At 40.2% G+C, this 18027-nt stretch overlaps 1 protein-coding gene across 1 annotated transcript in view; it reads left to right on the top strand.

The window, feature by feature from the left end:
* The window catches only part of Mat89Ba (nucleolar protein 6 Mat89Ba), a 449315-nt gene extending 440054 nt beyond the window's left edge, over positions 1 to 9261 (top strand). Inside the window, exon 21 of the mRNA XM_067121881.1 lies at positions 9082 to 9261. Within this exon, the coding sequence (XP_066977982.1) occupies positions 9082 to 9219 (138 nt within the window). The 3' untranslated portion in view covers positions 9220 to 9261. The remainder of the gene's footprint in view (positions 1 to 9081) is intronic.
* The last annotated feature ends 8766 nt before the right edge of the window (positions 9262 to 18027 follow it).

Raw genomic sequence — 18027 nt, 5'->3', positions numbered from 1 at the left:
TCCCGAGTGCTCAAAGTGCAGGGTGATAATAACGGTCAGACGTGTTATGTGAGTGTCCGAAGTATGACCAAGAGTGAATGTCAGCTTTTGGGAATAAATCAATAAATGAAATTTTGTCAGAATCTTTTACATTTTCAGTCTTTCTGATTTTGTTGTTCATGAGGAACTGTGGTTTGACAGATAAAATGTAAAAATAAGTAAAGATAAAAGCACAAAAACATAGCATTTGTCGAATTTAAATTTAAATTTTTTTTAAAATATTAACTTATTATGACTTTTAATATCCCATTTTAGTGTGGAAGCATAAGTAAATGTGTTTATTGTGTGAATGTGTTACAGCAGAGAACGTGAGCCTATGTAGTATTTTATCCTAATCTTTTGAGCCAGCCCTATAAGAGCTGAAAGTTAGCTCAGTGGTCTGGTTAAACTACTTTAATACTACTATTCTCTCTTCTCGATTACTGCCTGGCTCAGCAGCTCTGGAGGAAAGTACACGGATGCATCCATGGGGGGGGTTCTATTTCTTAGGCCAAGCTAACTGTCGGCTGGGATGTGCCTCTGAGCCAGTGACAAGAGAGACTATCTCCTTTTCGGGATGATATTAGCCCACACAGGGCCACATGCTTGGCCACATTAGAAGACCCTTCCCTGCTGAAGCCATGTACAGTAAACCCCCTGTATTCGCAATCTCATGATTCGTGGACTCACCTATTTGCGGATTTCTCTATGGAACATATATACGCATTATTCACTGAAAATTCGCCCATTCATGGTATTTTTCAGTGAGAAATATTCACTAATTACTGTATTTTCAACTCATTTTCATGACTAAATGCACTTTTTGTGATAAAACTATGAAAATACTCAGGTAGTGCTCAAGTTACGATAATTCACCTTTTGATAATTTGATTTTGCAATGGAGTAAGCAATCCATACCGATATGACAATATTTATAAAATATTTGTAAAATTCGCGCAGGCCCAGGCAGCGGCGTAATCAGGCAGTGAGAGAGACCAAATTGCAATAGACAACTTTTCCTCCATGTCTTTATCCAATCTTCTAGTTAAAAAAGTAAAAGAGAATGATAAAAGTATTGTTAGTAACATTATTCTCTTGCGTAAATGCGTACAGTCATAAACAACCGACCAAGAAACTGTTGTTTTGCTTATAACCGAATCGGATAACAACAGCCGTTTACCTGGTATTTCAACCATCGTACGGTGATAAACAAGGTTATAGCGCAAATGACGTTAAAGTAGAATAGGACATATATTTTTATATTTTACCCTTATTCGGTATGGATAAAAGATCCTCAAGGAAATATATTGCTAAATTTAAGCTGCAAATTGTAGCTGAAGCTTAGAAAACAATGTTCAAGCCACTAATGACTACAGTAATACCCTGAGTTGCACGAATTCACAAACACGAATTTTTCATTGGAACCTAATGGTCATACACGAGTTTTTCACAGACACGCAAACGCTTGCAAACACTGAGAAGCCCTGCAAAAGTGTTTATGTTTAATTTTTTTATGTAATTTATAGGTTTTCAAGCTTTTATGTGTAAATTAAATAACATTATTATTAAAAGTAATAATTTCTCTCTCTCTCTCTCTCTCTCTTTTAGTGAGATGAGATAATTTTTATGGTACATGTATACAGGTATGTCTATTTGTATGATAAATAAACTTTATCTAATAATATTTTTATATTTATTTTTATTTATTTATTTTCATTTATGTATTTATTTTTTGTTAATTTATTTTTATTTATTTATTTATTGTACTAATTTTCAAATATTAATTAGAGATTACTAAAATTAAATAATAATAATAATAATAATAATAATAACAATAATAATGATAATAATAATAATAATAATAATAATAATAATAATAATAATAATAATAATAAAACTGTAATTACAAAATTCATATTATTTTAAACAAACAAATTCTTCCCTCTCTTTTGTAAGAAGGTTGAAGGCAAAAGCTGTCAGACATGTCATTTAACCCTTAAACGCCGACTGGACTTATCATAAGTCGACTAAAATTGTCTGTCAGGTGACGAGTGGACGTACCTTACGTCGACTACAAAAAATTTCAACCTTCGGTCAACTTCGACTCAACCGAAATGGTCGAAAAACACAATTGTAAGCTAAAATTCTTACATTCTAGTAATATTCAATCATTTACCTTCATTTGGCAACAAATTGAAGTCTCTAGCACAATATTTCGATTTATGGTGAATTTTTGAAAAAACTTTTTTCCTTACGTCCGTGGTAACTCAGCCGAAAATTTCAGAAATTCTTTCGTCATTTTGTCGTATTTTTGCACCGTTTTATATTAGCCATTACATAAAGTTTTATATATGAAAATGTGTGCAATTTCATGTAAAATACAACAAAAAAACAACCCATGGTTGTAGCTTTTATCAGTTTGGAAATATTTTCATATAAATCACGATAACTGCCAAAATTTCAACCTTCGGTCAACTTTAACTCGACCGAAATGGTCGAAAAACGCAATTGTAAGCTAAAACTCTTACATTCTAGTAATATTCAATCATTTACCTTCATTTGCAACAAATTGGAAGTCTCTAGCACAATATTTCGATTTATGGTGAATTTTTGAAAAAACTTTTTCCTTACGTCCGCACACGGTAACTCGGCCAAACATCTCAGAAATTCTTTCGTCACTTTGTCGTAATGTTTGCACCGTTTTATATTAGTCGTTACATAAGTTTTATATATGAAAATGTGTGCAATTTCATGTAGAATACAACAAAAAATAACTCTTGGTTGTAGCTTTTATCAGTTTTGAAATATTTTCATATAAATCACGATAAGTGCCAAAATTTCAACCTTCAGTCAACTTTGACTCGACCGAAATGGTCGAAAAACGCAATTGTAAGCTAAAACTCTTACATTTTAGTAATATTCAATCATTTATCTTCATTTTGCAACAAATTGGAAGTCTCTATCCTTACGTCCGTGCACAGTAACTCGGCCAAACATCTCAGAAATTCTTTCGTCACTTTGTCGTAATGTTTGCACCGTTTTATATTAGTCGTTACATAAAGTTTTATATATGAAAATGTGCGCAATTTCATATAGAATACAACAAAAAATAACTCATGGTTGTAGCTTTTATCAGTTTTGAAATATTTTCATATAAATCACGATAAGTGCCAAAATTTCAACCTTCGGTCAACTTTAACTCGACTGAAATGGTCGAAAACTGCAATTGTAAGCTAAAACACTTACAGTCTAGTAATATTCAATCAATTACCTTCATTTTGCAACAAACGGGAAGTCTCTAGCACAATATTTCGATGTAAGGTGAATTTTTGAAAAAAAAACTTTTTTTTACATCCGTGCGTTACGAATTCATACATCATTTTGTGATAATATTTTCTGTGTTGCTTTGATCGTTTTACAATTTGTTATATACCAAAATCATCGCAATTTAGTGTACAATACAAAGAAAAAAAAATAACTCTAGCTTTAACTGTTTTGCTCACAGCACGATTTGTATGAATTTTTTTTTTGCGGTCATATATTTCAATACTGTATTTATATATAATAATGATATTTTTTTTCGTTTCTGATTGTTGCATACTAAACTTAAGGCAATATAAAAAAAAGGAGCCAAAAATGAACTCTTAATCTTAAAAATTAAGCATGCTGTGATTTTTTGAAAAAAAACTTTTTTTTCGCTTCGGCACTAACTCCTGAACGCCACCAGCATACAGCAGACACTTTTGTAAATAGAGGCTGGGCGTTTAAAGGTTAACATGACAAGCAGTGGAGTGTTGCTAATCAGTGGTCAAATTTCTCTCTCTCTCTCTCTCTCTCTCTCTCTCTCTGTGTGTGTGCCCGTAATAATTCATAAAAAATTTCACTCTCTTAAGTAAGGACAACTGTTATCTCTCTCTCTCTCTCTCTCTCTCTCTCTCTCTCTCTCTCTCTCTTGTTCGTAGTTAGCCAACCTACGTATTACTGTTTCTCTGTATGTCTTTAACTGTACAGTAGATAATTTTACCTGTAACGTTTACAAACTGTAAATGCGCTGTTCTAAAACGTAGAGGCATAGAGCATTTCAGAACAAAGAGAAAGAGACAGAATAAAGAAGTTTTTAAAAACGAGGTTGAGAAGACTTATAAAAATAGATCAGTGGAATGGGGGAGAGAGTCACACATTCCTATATTCTTACATTAACCATTTGTTTCTTTTTTTAAGGGTAATGTATTAGGCTAACTTTTAAATGAAAATTTTAATACTGAATTTCCATCTTTTGATATCTAACGTAAGAATAACTTTCTCTCTCCGTAATAATTCATAAATAATTTAACTTGATATTTCAAGTAAAGACAATTTCTCTCTCTCTCTCTCTCTCTCTCTCTCTCTCTCTCTCTCTCTCTCTCTCAGTCTCCGTAATAATTGATAAATAATTTCACTCTTTTTAAGTAAGGACAACCCTTATATCTCTCTCTCTCTCTCTCTCTCTCTCTCTCTCTCTCTCTCTCTCTCTCTCTCTCTCTCTCTCTCTCTCTCGTTCATAGTTAGCGCTCACACATTTTTACAACTTATTAATTCTCTGTACATCTTTACCTGTACAGTAGATAGTTTAAATTATCTAATTTGACCTGTACCGTTTACGAAGAGTAAATGTGCTAGTGTTGCAAATACATTCTAAAACATAGAGATATAATAACTAAGAGTTGTATTAGTCAAAATAAAAAACACTGTTCATGAAAAAGCATTACAGATCAAAGAGAAGAGACGCAGAATAAAGAAGTTATTAAAAAGGGGTTGAGACGACTTCTAAAAATAGATCGGTCGGAAGGGGAGAGAGACAGAAATTCTCTTCCAACTCTCAATTTTTATGTCAACCATTTATTTCTTTTTTTAAGGGTAATGTATTGAGCTAACTTTTAAATGAAAATACAGTAACTTTAGTTTCATTTAAAAGTTAACTTAATAATTTGGGAGCATGATTAGGTTCATATTTAGTGTTTAAACTTTAGAAATAAGCATTTATTAGCCTTTTAGACCTTGCCAGACTTAGGTGAAAATTCATCCTGCGCAAGGGGTTCTGGAACCTAACCTCACATAAGTTTGGGGTATGACTGTATACTGTAAATTATCTTGCATCTGCAACATGGATGAAACTCAACCGTAATTAAAATTGGAGAAATTATTATAATCAAAACTACTGGGCATGAAAGAAGATGTTACTGCTATTTTTACGCCGATAAACAATAAATACGTAAAGCTTGTGTAAGGAAGATATTGAATGACATACTGGCTGGGTGTTGTCTAGTTTATTGGTGGTTCCTTACTGAATGAATGTACAGAATCTTCGAAGTTGTTATTGGCTGGTGCGAGCCGCAATGTAGTTTCTACACACAGACAAGGCAAAACAGAGATTATATTTCGGACATCTGTGCTTGTCGACAGACAAACAGATGGCGGTTGTGAGAGACATAATAAACGTAAAATGATAAGACATATATCAATGGAAAGGCCAGGAAATTCCACATATGGATATTTGCATGAGATTCGAGACAGATTAATGAATACAATGCAGTAGCACACTATATGTGACATGGTGAGACGTTTGGTGTCTTCACAAACAGAAACATACATGCAGTTTGGTACAGAAGATCCGGTGCAACATTATGAGTACATGATCGGAATGCTTGCATGGCAATGCAAATAGTGGTGATTGTACATGAATTGAGACAACAATGGTTAGAGAAAAATAGACAGGAATATTGTATGGTAGAAGTTGCGTTCCTTCAAGTGATCGCCGCTGATGCACGGGAGGAGAGAGAGAGAGAGAGCGGGATGCTTGTTGTCCTGTTTTGTCCAATGGCTGACTCACACACATGTGCCCATAGGACCGCCGTGCAGTCCCTTACACTCGTATTATGGTGAAATCAAGTGAAAAAGCGAAGTCTTGAATTTTTTTTACACAAAACAAATGCCCCCAAGCGGCCATCATCATCTATTATTAACAAGAATAATAGATAAATTAATTTCACAATGAGACATATTTTAGTTATATTTCCACTTGAAAACACTTCGTATAACTAAAAATAACCGTGCTCCATATAAATAAAGTATCTAGAGATTCAATTACGCTCACCAGAAGCAAGAAAAGCTCTCTGAACTGAATTAAATATGGCGAAGTAAACACCGCATAAATGATTTCCAAACCAAAACATTGATTGCTATGATCGCAATTTATAATATAAAAGCAATATAAGAATATATACAATATTATTGGATACAGTGAATTAAGGCATAACACTTTAAAAGATCTGTGGAAAAGATGCATGTTCGTTATGTTGACATTTGTATAATATGATATGTGAATATAGAGTACAGTATAATGTAGGCTAGGCTACCGTATATGTATACAATATACCAAAGTGTAGGCTAAGCTAATTCTTGTTTGTTATTCAATTTCTCTTTGTATTGAATTATCATAAGTCACTTTGCATGAACCTCCAGAATTAGCTGATATTAATAATTACTATACTGTGTATGTATAGAGTATACTTTATAGTGTAGGCTAGGCTACCATATATGTATACGTTGTACAGAATACCCTAGTGTAGGCTAGGCTATGTTCGAGATACATTTTGGTATTTCTTACTTTTTTTCCAACAAACGATGGGTTTTGGAACCTAACCCCATTGTAAGTAGGATAATACCTGTATAAGCATTTTTAGTTTGTTTTGTGTGTGTTTGAACTATCAAAATAGGCAGTCCTAAGTGTTTTTAGAAGGGCTCTAAGTATTCGCGGGTTTTAGCTATTTGTGAGGGGGTGTGGTATGCATCCCCCACGAATACGGGGGTTTTAATGTACTACTTCACAGCGTGCCACTTTTCAGATGGTATGACCTCCTTCATATCTTTCATCCATGCCCCTTGCCACCTATTGAGCCAAGAGATGGCCCTCAACGCTCTTCTCAACATCACTGTGTGGTTCATTTCCCCATTGGCGAATTTTGAGCTGATTTGGCGAAGACTATCCAGCAGTATGTTTTCTGAAAGGCAGTAGACCGCTGCATTCACACTTCTGGGAAGGGAGCTGGGCTCTCCTGGGACATAGTACTTGGCTTGGTAGGGAAAAGGTGGGGGCAGCAATTTTTGGGACCTGGCAGAGACTAGGGAGCCTCCTCTCCCGCTGCTAGGCTGTCCAACTCATATATGATGCTTGCTACCAACGGAAGCCAAGGAAGTTGGATAGTTTGTTTGGCCTCTGGGATGCTATCAGACATATACTCCATGTAGGAGAAGCTGGGAAGAAAGAGAAAACTCTCTAATACTCGGGTGGGGAAAAAAAGACATGAACACGTGCTATCACGTGGGTACTGAACAAGCACATTCCCCAACCCAGAAAGATCTCATAGAATGACACAAAAGTCTTTTTAATTACATTTCAAAAAACTTGGGATGGAATTCCCCTCACAAAGAAAACAATGTTAAACTGTGCACTGTTTGCATATTTCGAGAGGAGGAATGCACGTGGGAGACACTCGCTCTTTCACTCCTTGTCTTGCAATCAAGAACAGCGATAATCACCATAGAATTGAAGATATCAACACTAAAAATGGTAAACAGGGATGGGCAAACACTAGGCACTGGGAGTACATACTCCCAGTCACACAGAATAGAAGGAAACTAATACGAACACAAAAGAGAGACAAACCAGAAAATGTGCGAACTTGAGTGTGGCAGCGAAGACAATGGGAGAATGAGGTCAGGGTTAGGTCACACCTTGTGACCAAGGTAGCGTTAGGATTTTATTTTCAGGGACGAGTCAAGAACAGCCGAAGCTAGGTAAGTGGGAGTGTTCCATATACGAAAGCGTGGGTTCAAATGTTAAGAAAAATAAAAATTTCTATTTAATTTGGTATTTTAATGGGTATAAATATTATCACATGTAGATTAAATCTTCAGGCGAGGAACAGCTATCTAGGATTAACTCAGGCACTTGAATAAAACAGGGCAACGCATAGGATATGTAACCCAGATTGCTGAGATTCTTTACCATCTGTTGTAAATCTCCTTTGAACATTTACGCAGAGTGGGGTCAGGTGTACAGACCTTATCTTAAAAACTATTATTTTTCTTTGTTGTATAATGCAAATTCAAGACAATTTCTGGAATCAGTATTTTTATTTTTTGTAATTATACTGCTGCTCAACCAATCAGTCCCATGTGAATTTTCAGTTGGGTACACAAAAGAACATTATTCTTTGGCCAGTTGTAACTGATTATTTATGTTGATTTAGTCTTACAATAAATTCCTTACTTGTCAAACCCAAATAAAATGAAGTACAGTCCATACATTGGATTTTACAACCATTGTTACTACTCTGATGAGGACAGTTTCTTATAAGTATGCGTTTTACTGTTATATGAAAACATTACAGTACAGTTACAGTGATTATTTCCAACACTGATTTGATTGACTTGAAGCCTATGAAATTAGGCAAAGGTTGTTCATAGGTAATTCCACCTTCCTGTCGCTTTTACTATAAAATGTCCTCAGCTTCATTGTAAGAAGTATCCAAAATGTGAGCTACCTAACATGAGCCCCCACTTGGGGCCAAAGGGATACTACAAAGAATTTTTAGTAATGTCTTTAGTGTAGCAGATTGTGAGAATTACACCCCATAGGGGTGTATGTGTATGAATAGATGAAAAACTTTCTTGCCATCCCGGAGAGAATTGTTCTTAACTCAGGTCTGGTTGAGCAGTATAATAAAAAAATGTCTATAAAATTCAAGTACCACAAAGCAGGTAATCTTTAACAAACCCCCCTTCTCACCAAAGGATAACTTGATGTAGTAACAAAAGTTTGGTTTTTATGTTATCCTGCAGTAGCTAGTAAGGTGTTTTATATGGTGTGGATAGCATAAACTGTGTTGGTAGGTCAGGTGGTACACTGAAATTAGGATTTTAATAAGAATGTGACTGAAATAGAAAAATAATACTTTGCGTATATGGTGAAGATCATCATATTTAGTCTGCTTACTAAGTTTTTTTTTTTTTTTATTTCAGGTTGGGAGCCTTGACGCTCATCGAATTTTTGGAGTAAAAACTGCAAAGCAGGTTCCAAATATGGAAGCCATTCTTTCAGATATTGAAATAATTGGTGAAGGTTTAGTGGAAAATGTTACTGTAAATGATAAAACCTAAGCATACTGTAGTTCCATTGTATAAAGTAAATTTTTAATTATGTTTTGTTGCATCCTTTACCCAACTACCCTGATACAGACTGCTGTGCCTTGTCACACGAAGCTTTTAGAAGTCAGTTTTAGTACAGAACCATGCTTTAGGAGACTTGCTCTTCGGTTTTCTATCTCAAGCAAGTGTTCTACTTGTCCTGCCTTCCTTTTTAATGGTAGTCCTGTATATGGGTTGAGATTAACAGGATTAAAAGGGGAAAAATCTTTCATAGCTTAATTATGGTAGGCATATCAGATTTTTAATAAAATCCAGCAGACAGGGCCTAAGGGAAGGGACTTAAATGCCACTCAGATTTTTTTAAAGCTCCAGGTGCTTTCAAGGTTTCATAATTGACTTGCCTGTTGCCCACTACCCAGTGATATATAATCAGAAGATACAGTGGACCCCCACTTTTAAGTACTTCACTTTTTCATGCTTCACTTTGTTGCAAATTTTTGTGGAACATATCTTTCAATTTTACGCGGGAACTTTCACCAATTCATGAATTTTTCTATGGATTGTATCTAAAATTATCACTAATGTTTTCATCAGGATTTGTATACTTATAGAGAGAGAGAGAGAGAGAGAGAGCGGGTTGTTTAAATCAAACTCTAAGCACAGTATAAATGGATTCCGTGAGTAAAATAACGATGTATTAAGGATATACAGTAAACCCCCGTATTAGCGTTATCATGATTCACGGACTCACCAATTCGCGGATTTCTCTGTGGAACATATATACACATTCGCAGAAAATTCGCCCATTCACGGTATATTTCACTGAGAAATATTCACTAATTACTGTATTTTCTTATCATTTTCATGACTAAATGCACTTTTTGTGATAAAACTATTAAAATACTCAGGTACCCAGGTAGTGCTCGAGTTGCGATAATTCTCCTTACGATAATTCGTGCATCGGCAACATGGATGAAACTCGTAAATGAAATTGGAGAGAAGGTATTTTATTCAAAACTACTGGCCATGAAAGAACACATATTACTGCTGTTTTCACGCCGATAAAAGATAAATATGTAAAGCTCGTATTATGATGAAATCAAGTGAAAAAAGCTAACAGAATCTTGATTTTTTTACACAACAAACATGCTCCCACGGCCAACGTCATCTATTAACGAAAAAAATAGCTAAATTAATTTCACAACGAGACGTATTTAAGTTTTATTTCAACTTAAAAACACTTCATATAACGAAAAATAACCTTGCCCCATGTAAATAAAGTATCCAGAGATTCATTTACGCTAACTAGGAGCAAGAAAGGCGCTCTGAACCAAGTTGAATACGGTGAAATAAACTTACGTGTAATCGATTTCTAAACCAAAACATTGATCGCCATGATCGCAATTTATAATACAAAAGCAATATAAGAAAATATACAATATTATTGGATACAGTGAAGTAAAGCATAACATTTTAAGAGACCAAATGAGAGGATGCATATTCGTTATGTTGATGTTTGTATAATACGATATTAATATGTGAATATAGAGTACAGTGTAATGTAGGCTAGGCTACCGTATATGTTACGATATACCATAGTGTAGAATAAGCCAATTCTTGTTTGTTATTCAAACAAGAATTAGCCTATCTATAAGGAGAAGAGTGACACCTAGGATTGTGCAGTCAGCAGAGGAATAAAGCTAATGTTTCACACCATGAAAATCTGGGAAAGAATAATGGATCAAAGAATTAGAGAAGAAACATCTATAGGTGAAGAACAGTTTGCTTTCATGTCAGGAAGAGGAACAACAGATGCAGTGTTTGCTCTCTGACAGAAGATGGAAGAGCACTGGGAAAAGCAGAAAGGACTGCACATATTTTTCATAGATCTGGAAAAGGCATATGATAGTGTTCTACGCTGAGAGGTTTGGAGGTGTATGCGAGTAAAGGGAATACCAGAGAAGTATGTGAGGTTGGTCCAAGATATGTATGAAGGAGCAAAAATGCAGGTTAGAAGCAGTGTTGGGTTAACTGAATGGATACCAGTAAGAGTTGGTTTACATCAGGGATCTGCATGAATTCCATGTCTTTTTGACCTGATAATGGATGTGCTGTCTCAAGGAATAATAGATCAATCCCCCTGGTGCATGTTGTTTGCTGATGGCATCATGTTATGCAGCACCAACAAAGGTAGTGGAGTCAAAACTAGAGCAATGGAGGAAGGTACTGGAAGACAGAAGATTAAAGATCAGTAGGAAGAAGATTGAATACCTAAGTTTTAATGAAGATCAAGACTCCGAGATTAGTATGGAAGGGAGAAAGTTGAACCAAGTAGAAAAATTTAGGTATCTTGGTTCAACAGTGGCTGATGATAGAATTTTGGATGTAGAAATAACACAGAGTGCAGTCTGGATGGAAAAATTGGAGAAAGATGTCAGGTGCCTTGTGTGACCGCAGAATCAACGTAAAGGTTAAAGGAAGAGTGTATAAGACAGTAGTGAGACCAGCTTTGATGTATGGAGCAGAAACTGGCCGGCAAAGAGAGTGCAAGAGAAGAAATTGGATGCGGTAGAGATGAAAATGCTCAGGTGGATGCGTGGAGTAACAAAAATGGACAGGATCAAAAATGAAAGAATAAAAGGGACCACTAAAGTCGTAGAACTATCAAAGAAGGCCCAGGAAAGAAGACTGAAGTAATATGGTCATGTGATGATAAGGAAAGAGACATATGTAGGGAGGAGAGTGATGCAGATGGAGGTGCATGGTGCGAGAGCAAGAGAAAGACCGAAGCGAAGATGGATGGATGTAGTTAGAGAAGACCTGAGACAAACAGTTGTCGATCAGAAGATACTGAGAGAGAGAGAACTGAGGTGTTTGTACATCGTAGTCTAAGCACTGTAATTAATTGGGGATGAGACTTTACAGGTGCTGCTAAACTACAGCTTGGGAGGAGAGTAAGAATGTAGAGTGTTGCCTATGTATGAAATTTGGATTTTAAATATTTTTACAGTGATTAGAAATGAAAGATCAATGGTGATAAAATATTGCCTTGTGTACTGTTATAATGTGTGATAATCATAGTCAACTAAACTTGTAATGAAATAAGGTACAGTAAAGCAGAAAAAGCAAATAATATGGCAAGATGTACATTGTAAAGGCATCAAGAGCCTCTTCATTTCTGCATTAATCATGTCATGTATATTACCTGTTATTATTTCATATTTTTATACATCTCTTCATATGTATGTTTATTGTAACCACCTTTGTAATTATTCTCATTTATATTTCATCTAACAAACACAAATTCTTGCCCAAATGCGTGACATGGGATCCGCAAGTCGGTGACCACCTTTCCGTTCGCATTCCTCAATGTATACCTGTTTCTGAAAAAGTAAGTCAGTCTTACCCAGACCTCTCGTCTTGAATCTCACAACTGGTGACTTGAGGAGTGACAGGTAAACATGCGGTTTTGGCCCAGCCATTAACGGACTAAATACGGCCGCATTTACCCTCAGAGAGCCTTTAGCGGCCTCAAAACGGCGACACAGTCTAGGCTTCTGAAAGCTCCTTCCTCAGAGGAAACCCATGCCATTAACGGACTAAAAACGGCTTCCCCGCAAGGGCACGTTTTGGCATTTCGAACGGTTTTGGCCCTTGCCATTCATGGTGTGTGACAGTAAAGATGGCAGTCTGAATTACAATGAGAATCCGGAAACATGGAGATCGTCTGCGTGCCCCTTTTGCCCACAAAGCCAGATGTGGTGAAGCTCCCCCCGTTTTCGTGCCAGAACATAGTATCTTGGTTTCTGCGTGCTGATGCTCATTTAAGCGTGGTGCACATCAAAGATGAGAGGACCAAGGCAGACGTGATCATGACGATGCTACCTGAAGAGGTCTTCAACAAAATCTCCCCATGGCTTGACTTACAGCCAGACAAGGTCGCGTACTCGGCCTTGCAAGACAAGCTAATACAAACATATTCCATGCCCCTCCCCAAAAGAGCACAGCGCGCACAAGACCTATTGATCCATCCCCTAGGGGAAGCATCACCCAGGGACGCCTGGGATGAACTGCGACGTCTGGTAACACTACCGGGCGTCGATGCAGGTGGGCGCAGGAAGGAAATCAGCCTGACAAAAGCAATACTCCTGCATCGCCTTCCGCAGGAGGTAAGGGGCCAAATTACAGACGCAGATGCCCTTCCCATGAACAAGCTGGTCGACGTCACACAGAAAATCCATGAGGCCACTAAAGCCTCCAAACACGCCGCTGCCCTCCCGTAGACTGTAACCTGATGACGGAGGACAACGACCCAGAAAACATAAATGCCATCTACAGGAGGAAGGCACCACCGAGGGAGCAGAGGGTGCAGACTTACCCGGTGTGGTGCTACTTCCACAGGAGATTTGGCCCCAGTGCCAAGAGCTGCAGATCCCCCTGTTCCTTCACAAAAAACGAGAAGGGTGGCCACAAGTAACAGCAGTGGCCGCGAAAGACGTCTCCTGACCAGCATGATTCTTCATCAGGGACGAAATATCAAAGAGGCACCCGCTGGTTGACAAGGGGGCTATGCAGTCGGTGTTCCCGCCATCGGAGGAGGACTACACCTGGACAGCTGACTCCACGCCCTCCCTGTTAGCCATGAACGGAACCACCATCTGCTGCTATGGAACCATGACCCACACAATCTCCATCTTGGGCCGCAGGTACCACTGGCCTTTCATCATCGTGGAGGTCAAGTGCCCCCTCTTGGGCACCGATTTCCTGGGACACCACAGACTCCTGGTCGATGTCGGCAGGCAACGCCTCCTAGACACCGGAACCTGCCACTCCCGACCACTCTCCACCAGACTGGGGATGCCCGCTGTCTGCTTCACAGCCTCCAACAATTACGCCACCCTCCTCCAGGAGTTCCCGGAAGTTTTTAAACCAGAGCTCTGCCAGTTGGCGGGGGCCGGGGCCAAGCACAGCGTCTTCCACCACATAACTACAATGGGCCCCCCAACTCATGCCAAGTTCCGTTGCCTGCCCCCCCAAAAACTACAAGATGCCAAATGGGTTTTCGCTGAGATGGAACAAATGGGTGTCTGTACCAAAGCATCAAGCCCGTGGGCGTCTCCCCTACATATGGTAAAGAAGTCAGATGGCTCCTGGAGGCCCTGCGGAGACTACCGTTGTCTGAATTTAGTTACCACACCAGACCACTACCAGGATTCTGCCGAACATGCAAGACCTGACGAGCTCCCTTCACAGGGCCAAGGTCTTCACTAAGATGGAATTGCTTGAATCATACTTTTAGGTTCCTGTGCATCCTGATGATGTTCCAAAGACAACCATCATCACGCCATTCGGGACGTACACCTTCTCCTACTCCACCTTCGGCCTCAGGAATGCAGGGACCACATTCCAACACCTGATGGACACCATCCTGGGGAACCTGCCCTTCTGCATCTGTTACGTAGATGACCTCCTTATCTTCTCCAGGTCCCCAGAGGAACACCTTCGCCATATCTGCGCCATCCTGAAACGCCTGCAGGAAAATGGATTAGTTGTCAGGTTCGACAAATGCACGTTCGGGGCAGAAAAAAATAGATTTCCTCGGACAAGATCTCCCCAGCAGGAGTGTGCCCCATGGCCTCAAAAGTAAAAGCAATAAAAAAGTTCCTGACGCCGCAGACAATCAAGGCCCTTCAAGAGATCCTCAGCATGGTGAACTACTATCACCGTTTCATCCCAGGCATCTCCCGCATCATGTATCCCCTGACAGTAGTCCTAAAGGGCAAGCCAAAATGCTGATGTGGGACGCTCCACAGCAACAGGTGTTCGAAGAGACGAAGACGGCCCTCACGAGTGCCACCACCTTGACACATCATAACCCCACTGCTGCCCTCAGACTCACCACCGGTGCCAGCAACATCACCTGCGGGGCAGTGCTTGAGCAAATAGTCGACGGCGCCCCCCGACCTCTAGCCTTCTTCAGTCACAAGTTGTTGTTGGCAGAGACCCGCTACAGCGTCTTCAACAGAGAGCTGTTCGCAATCTACCAGGCTGTGTGGCACTTCAAATACCTGCTTAACGGTACTCAATTCACTATCCTCATGGACCACAAGCCCCTGGTCGGCAAGGCAGCAGGACACTTGCCCCCATCTCCGAGTTTGGTTGCACCATCACGTATGTCCCCGGCAGGAAGAATCCAGTAGCCAACGCCCTGTCACAGGTGGAAATCAATTCCCTCCACCTCGGCATATACTATGAGGACCTGGCAAGGGAGCAAGCAGCAGACCCAGAAACAACAGCCTACAGGACGTGCCCTTGGGAGGTTCGGGCACAATGCTTCTCTGCAACACAAGCACCAGCTGTCCCTGCCCCCACCCCCTGGTCCCCACCTCGAGGAGGAAGAAGACATTCGACATCATTCACGGCCTCTCCCATCCATCAGGGCATACAGTGGCTCACCTGATGACAGAAAAGTTTGTGTGGCACAGCATCAGGAAGGATGCCTGCAAGTGGGCGAGGAGCTGTATCCCATGCTAAACCAGCAAGATCACAAAGCACAGAATCAGGCATTGGTGATTTCCCCTAACCTCGTTGGCGCTTCGGCCACATCCACATAGACGTCGCTGGGCCTCTACCGCAGTCTGGGGGTGCCAGGTACCTCCTGACAGTCATAGATCGCTCCACTCACTGGCCAGAGGCGACACCTATGGAGGAGGCATCAACACCATCCTGCACAGAAGCCCTTTTTTCCAGTTGGATCAGCCGCTTCGGGGTGCCAGACAGCATTACTACAGACAGGGGCTCAGCATTCCTGTCAGAATTCTGGGTCTCCCTGGCACTCCTGATGGGTACAACACTTCACAGCACGACGGCCTACAACCCTGCAGCAAACGGCATGGTAGAGAGGGCACACCGCTCACTAAAGGCAGCTCTAATGGCATGTTGCACTGATGAAAACTGGAAGGCCCAGCTCCCTTGGGTCCTCCTGGGTCTCCGCACCACACCGAGGGCAGATGGCGATGTGTCCCCCACAGGAGACTCACTCTACGGAGAAACACTAGCTGTTCCAGGGGAATTCTTCCCACCATCAGCTGACGGCACAGACATTCCCCCCTCCCAGGGTTGAGGGAGCTAGCACAGAAGTTCACGCCTTGCCATAAGACCTTCATGGACAGAACCAATACCTACAGCCTGGCCGGCCTGGATTCCTGCACTTACGTCTTCGTCAGGATAGGCACCCATCGCCCACCCTTGACCAAGTCATTGATAGGACCGTCAAGGCGTACCTCATCGACATCCACGGCCGGGAGAATTGGGTTTCCATCGACAGGCTGAAACCAGCATTCCTGTTAGACAGTGAAATCCGAGAGGAGGCAGGCAGATGTCCCAGGGTCCCCCCCTCAAAACATGCCCGCAGACATACCCGCCAGCCCCCCAAGGAGTGGCCATGGGTGCCCCAGAAGCCGCGCTGTGGAAGATCCGGCAGTCGACATTGCCCCTCACCCACAGTTCTCGAAAAGAAGAGGTCGCCTCCTGCTCCCCCAGCGCCTCCCTGATTAATTTTCATGTCATCCAATAATTACCTCTGTAATCATTGTGTTGGCCCGGGGCAGGGGGAGTACTTGTAAAGGCATCAAGCGCGTCTTCATTTCTGCATTAATCACGTCATGTATATTACCTGTTATTATTTCATATTTTTATATATCTCTCCATACGTATGATTGTCCGGCCTTTCCGCTGATGTATGTAACCACCTTTGTACGTTTATTGTAACACGAATTGTTCTCATTTATGTCATCTAACAAACACAAAATCCTCGCCCAAATGCGTGACATGGGATCTGCAGGTCAGTGACCACCTTTCCGTCCGCATTCCTCGATGTATACCTGCTTCCAAAAAGTAAATCAGCCATACCCAGACCTGTTGTCTTGAATCTCACAGGGTACGGGGTATTTGGCAGTTGTAAGTCGGTTATAAGCATTTTTAGAGGGGATTTTGCATTTCTGCGGTGGGTTCTGGAACCTATCCCCACAAAAAAGTGAGGGAGTGCTGTAAAACACTGTTTTTGCTAAATCATCTCCAATTGAAGTTACTGAATGTAAATGAAATATTTAATTGATAAGAGTGTAAGGAAGGTATTGAGTGACATATTGGCTGGGTGTTGTCTAGTTTATTACTGGTTCCATACTGAATCCATGGACAGAATCTTCATGGTTGTTATTGGCTGGTGCAAGCCTTAATGCAGTTTCTACACACAGACAAGACAAAATAGAGATTATGTTTCGGACATCTGTGCTTGTCGACAGACAAACAGATGGTGATTGTGAGTGACATAATAAACGTACAATGATAAAACATACATCAATGGAAAGGCCAGGAAATTCCACATATGAACATTTGCATGAGATTCGAGACAGATTAATGAATACAATGCAGTGGTGTAATATGTGTGAAATGGCAAGACGTTTGGCATCTTCACAAACAGGAACATAGATACAGTTTGATACAGAAGATTTGGTGGAACATTATGAGTACATGATCGGAATGCTTGCATGGCAATGCAAGTAGTGGTGATTGTACATGAATCGAGACAACAATCGTTAGTGAGAAATATACAGGAATATTGTATGGTAGAAGTTGCATGCCTTTGAGTGATCGCCGCTGACGCACGGGAGAGAGAGAGAGAGAGAGCTGGATGGTTTGTTGTCTTGTTTGTCCGATGGCTGACTCACATGCATGTGTGCCCATAGGACTGCCATGCGGTCCCTTACAATACTTCCCTCCCAAGCAAGGCCCCGATAGTGGAAATCGTCTTGCTGACAA

Source organism: Macrobrachium rosenbergii, chromosome 2, assembly GCF_040412425.1.
Source record: "Macrobrachium rosenbergii isolate ZJJX-2024 chromosome 2, ASM4041242v1, whole genome shotgun sequence".
NCBI classification, from domain to species: domain Eukaryota; kingdom Metazoa; phylum Arthropoda; class Malacostraca; order Decapoda; family Palaemonidae; genus Macrobrachium; species Macrobrachium rosenbergii.
The sequence above is the reverse complement of the archived record's forward strand: the minus strand, read 5'-3'. Positions and strand labels throughout refer to the sequence as shown.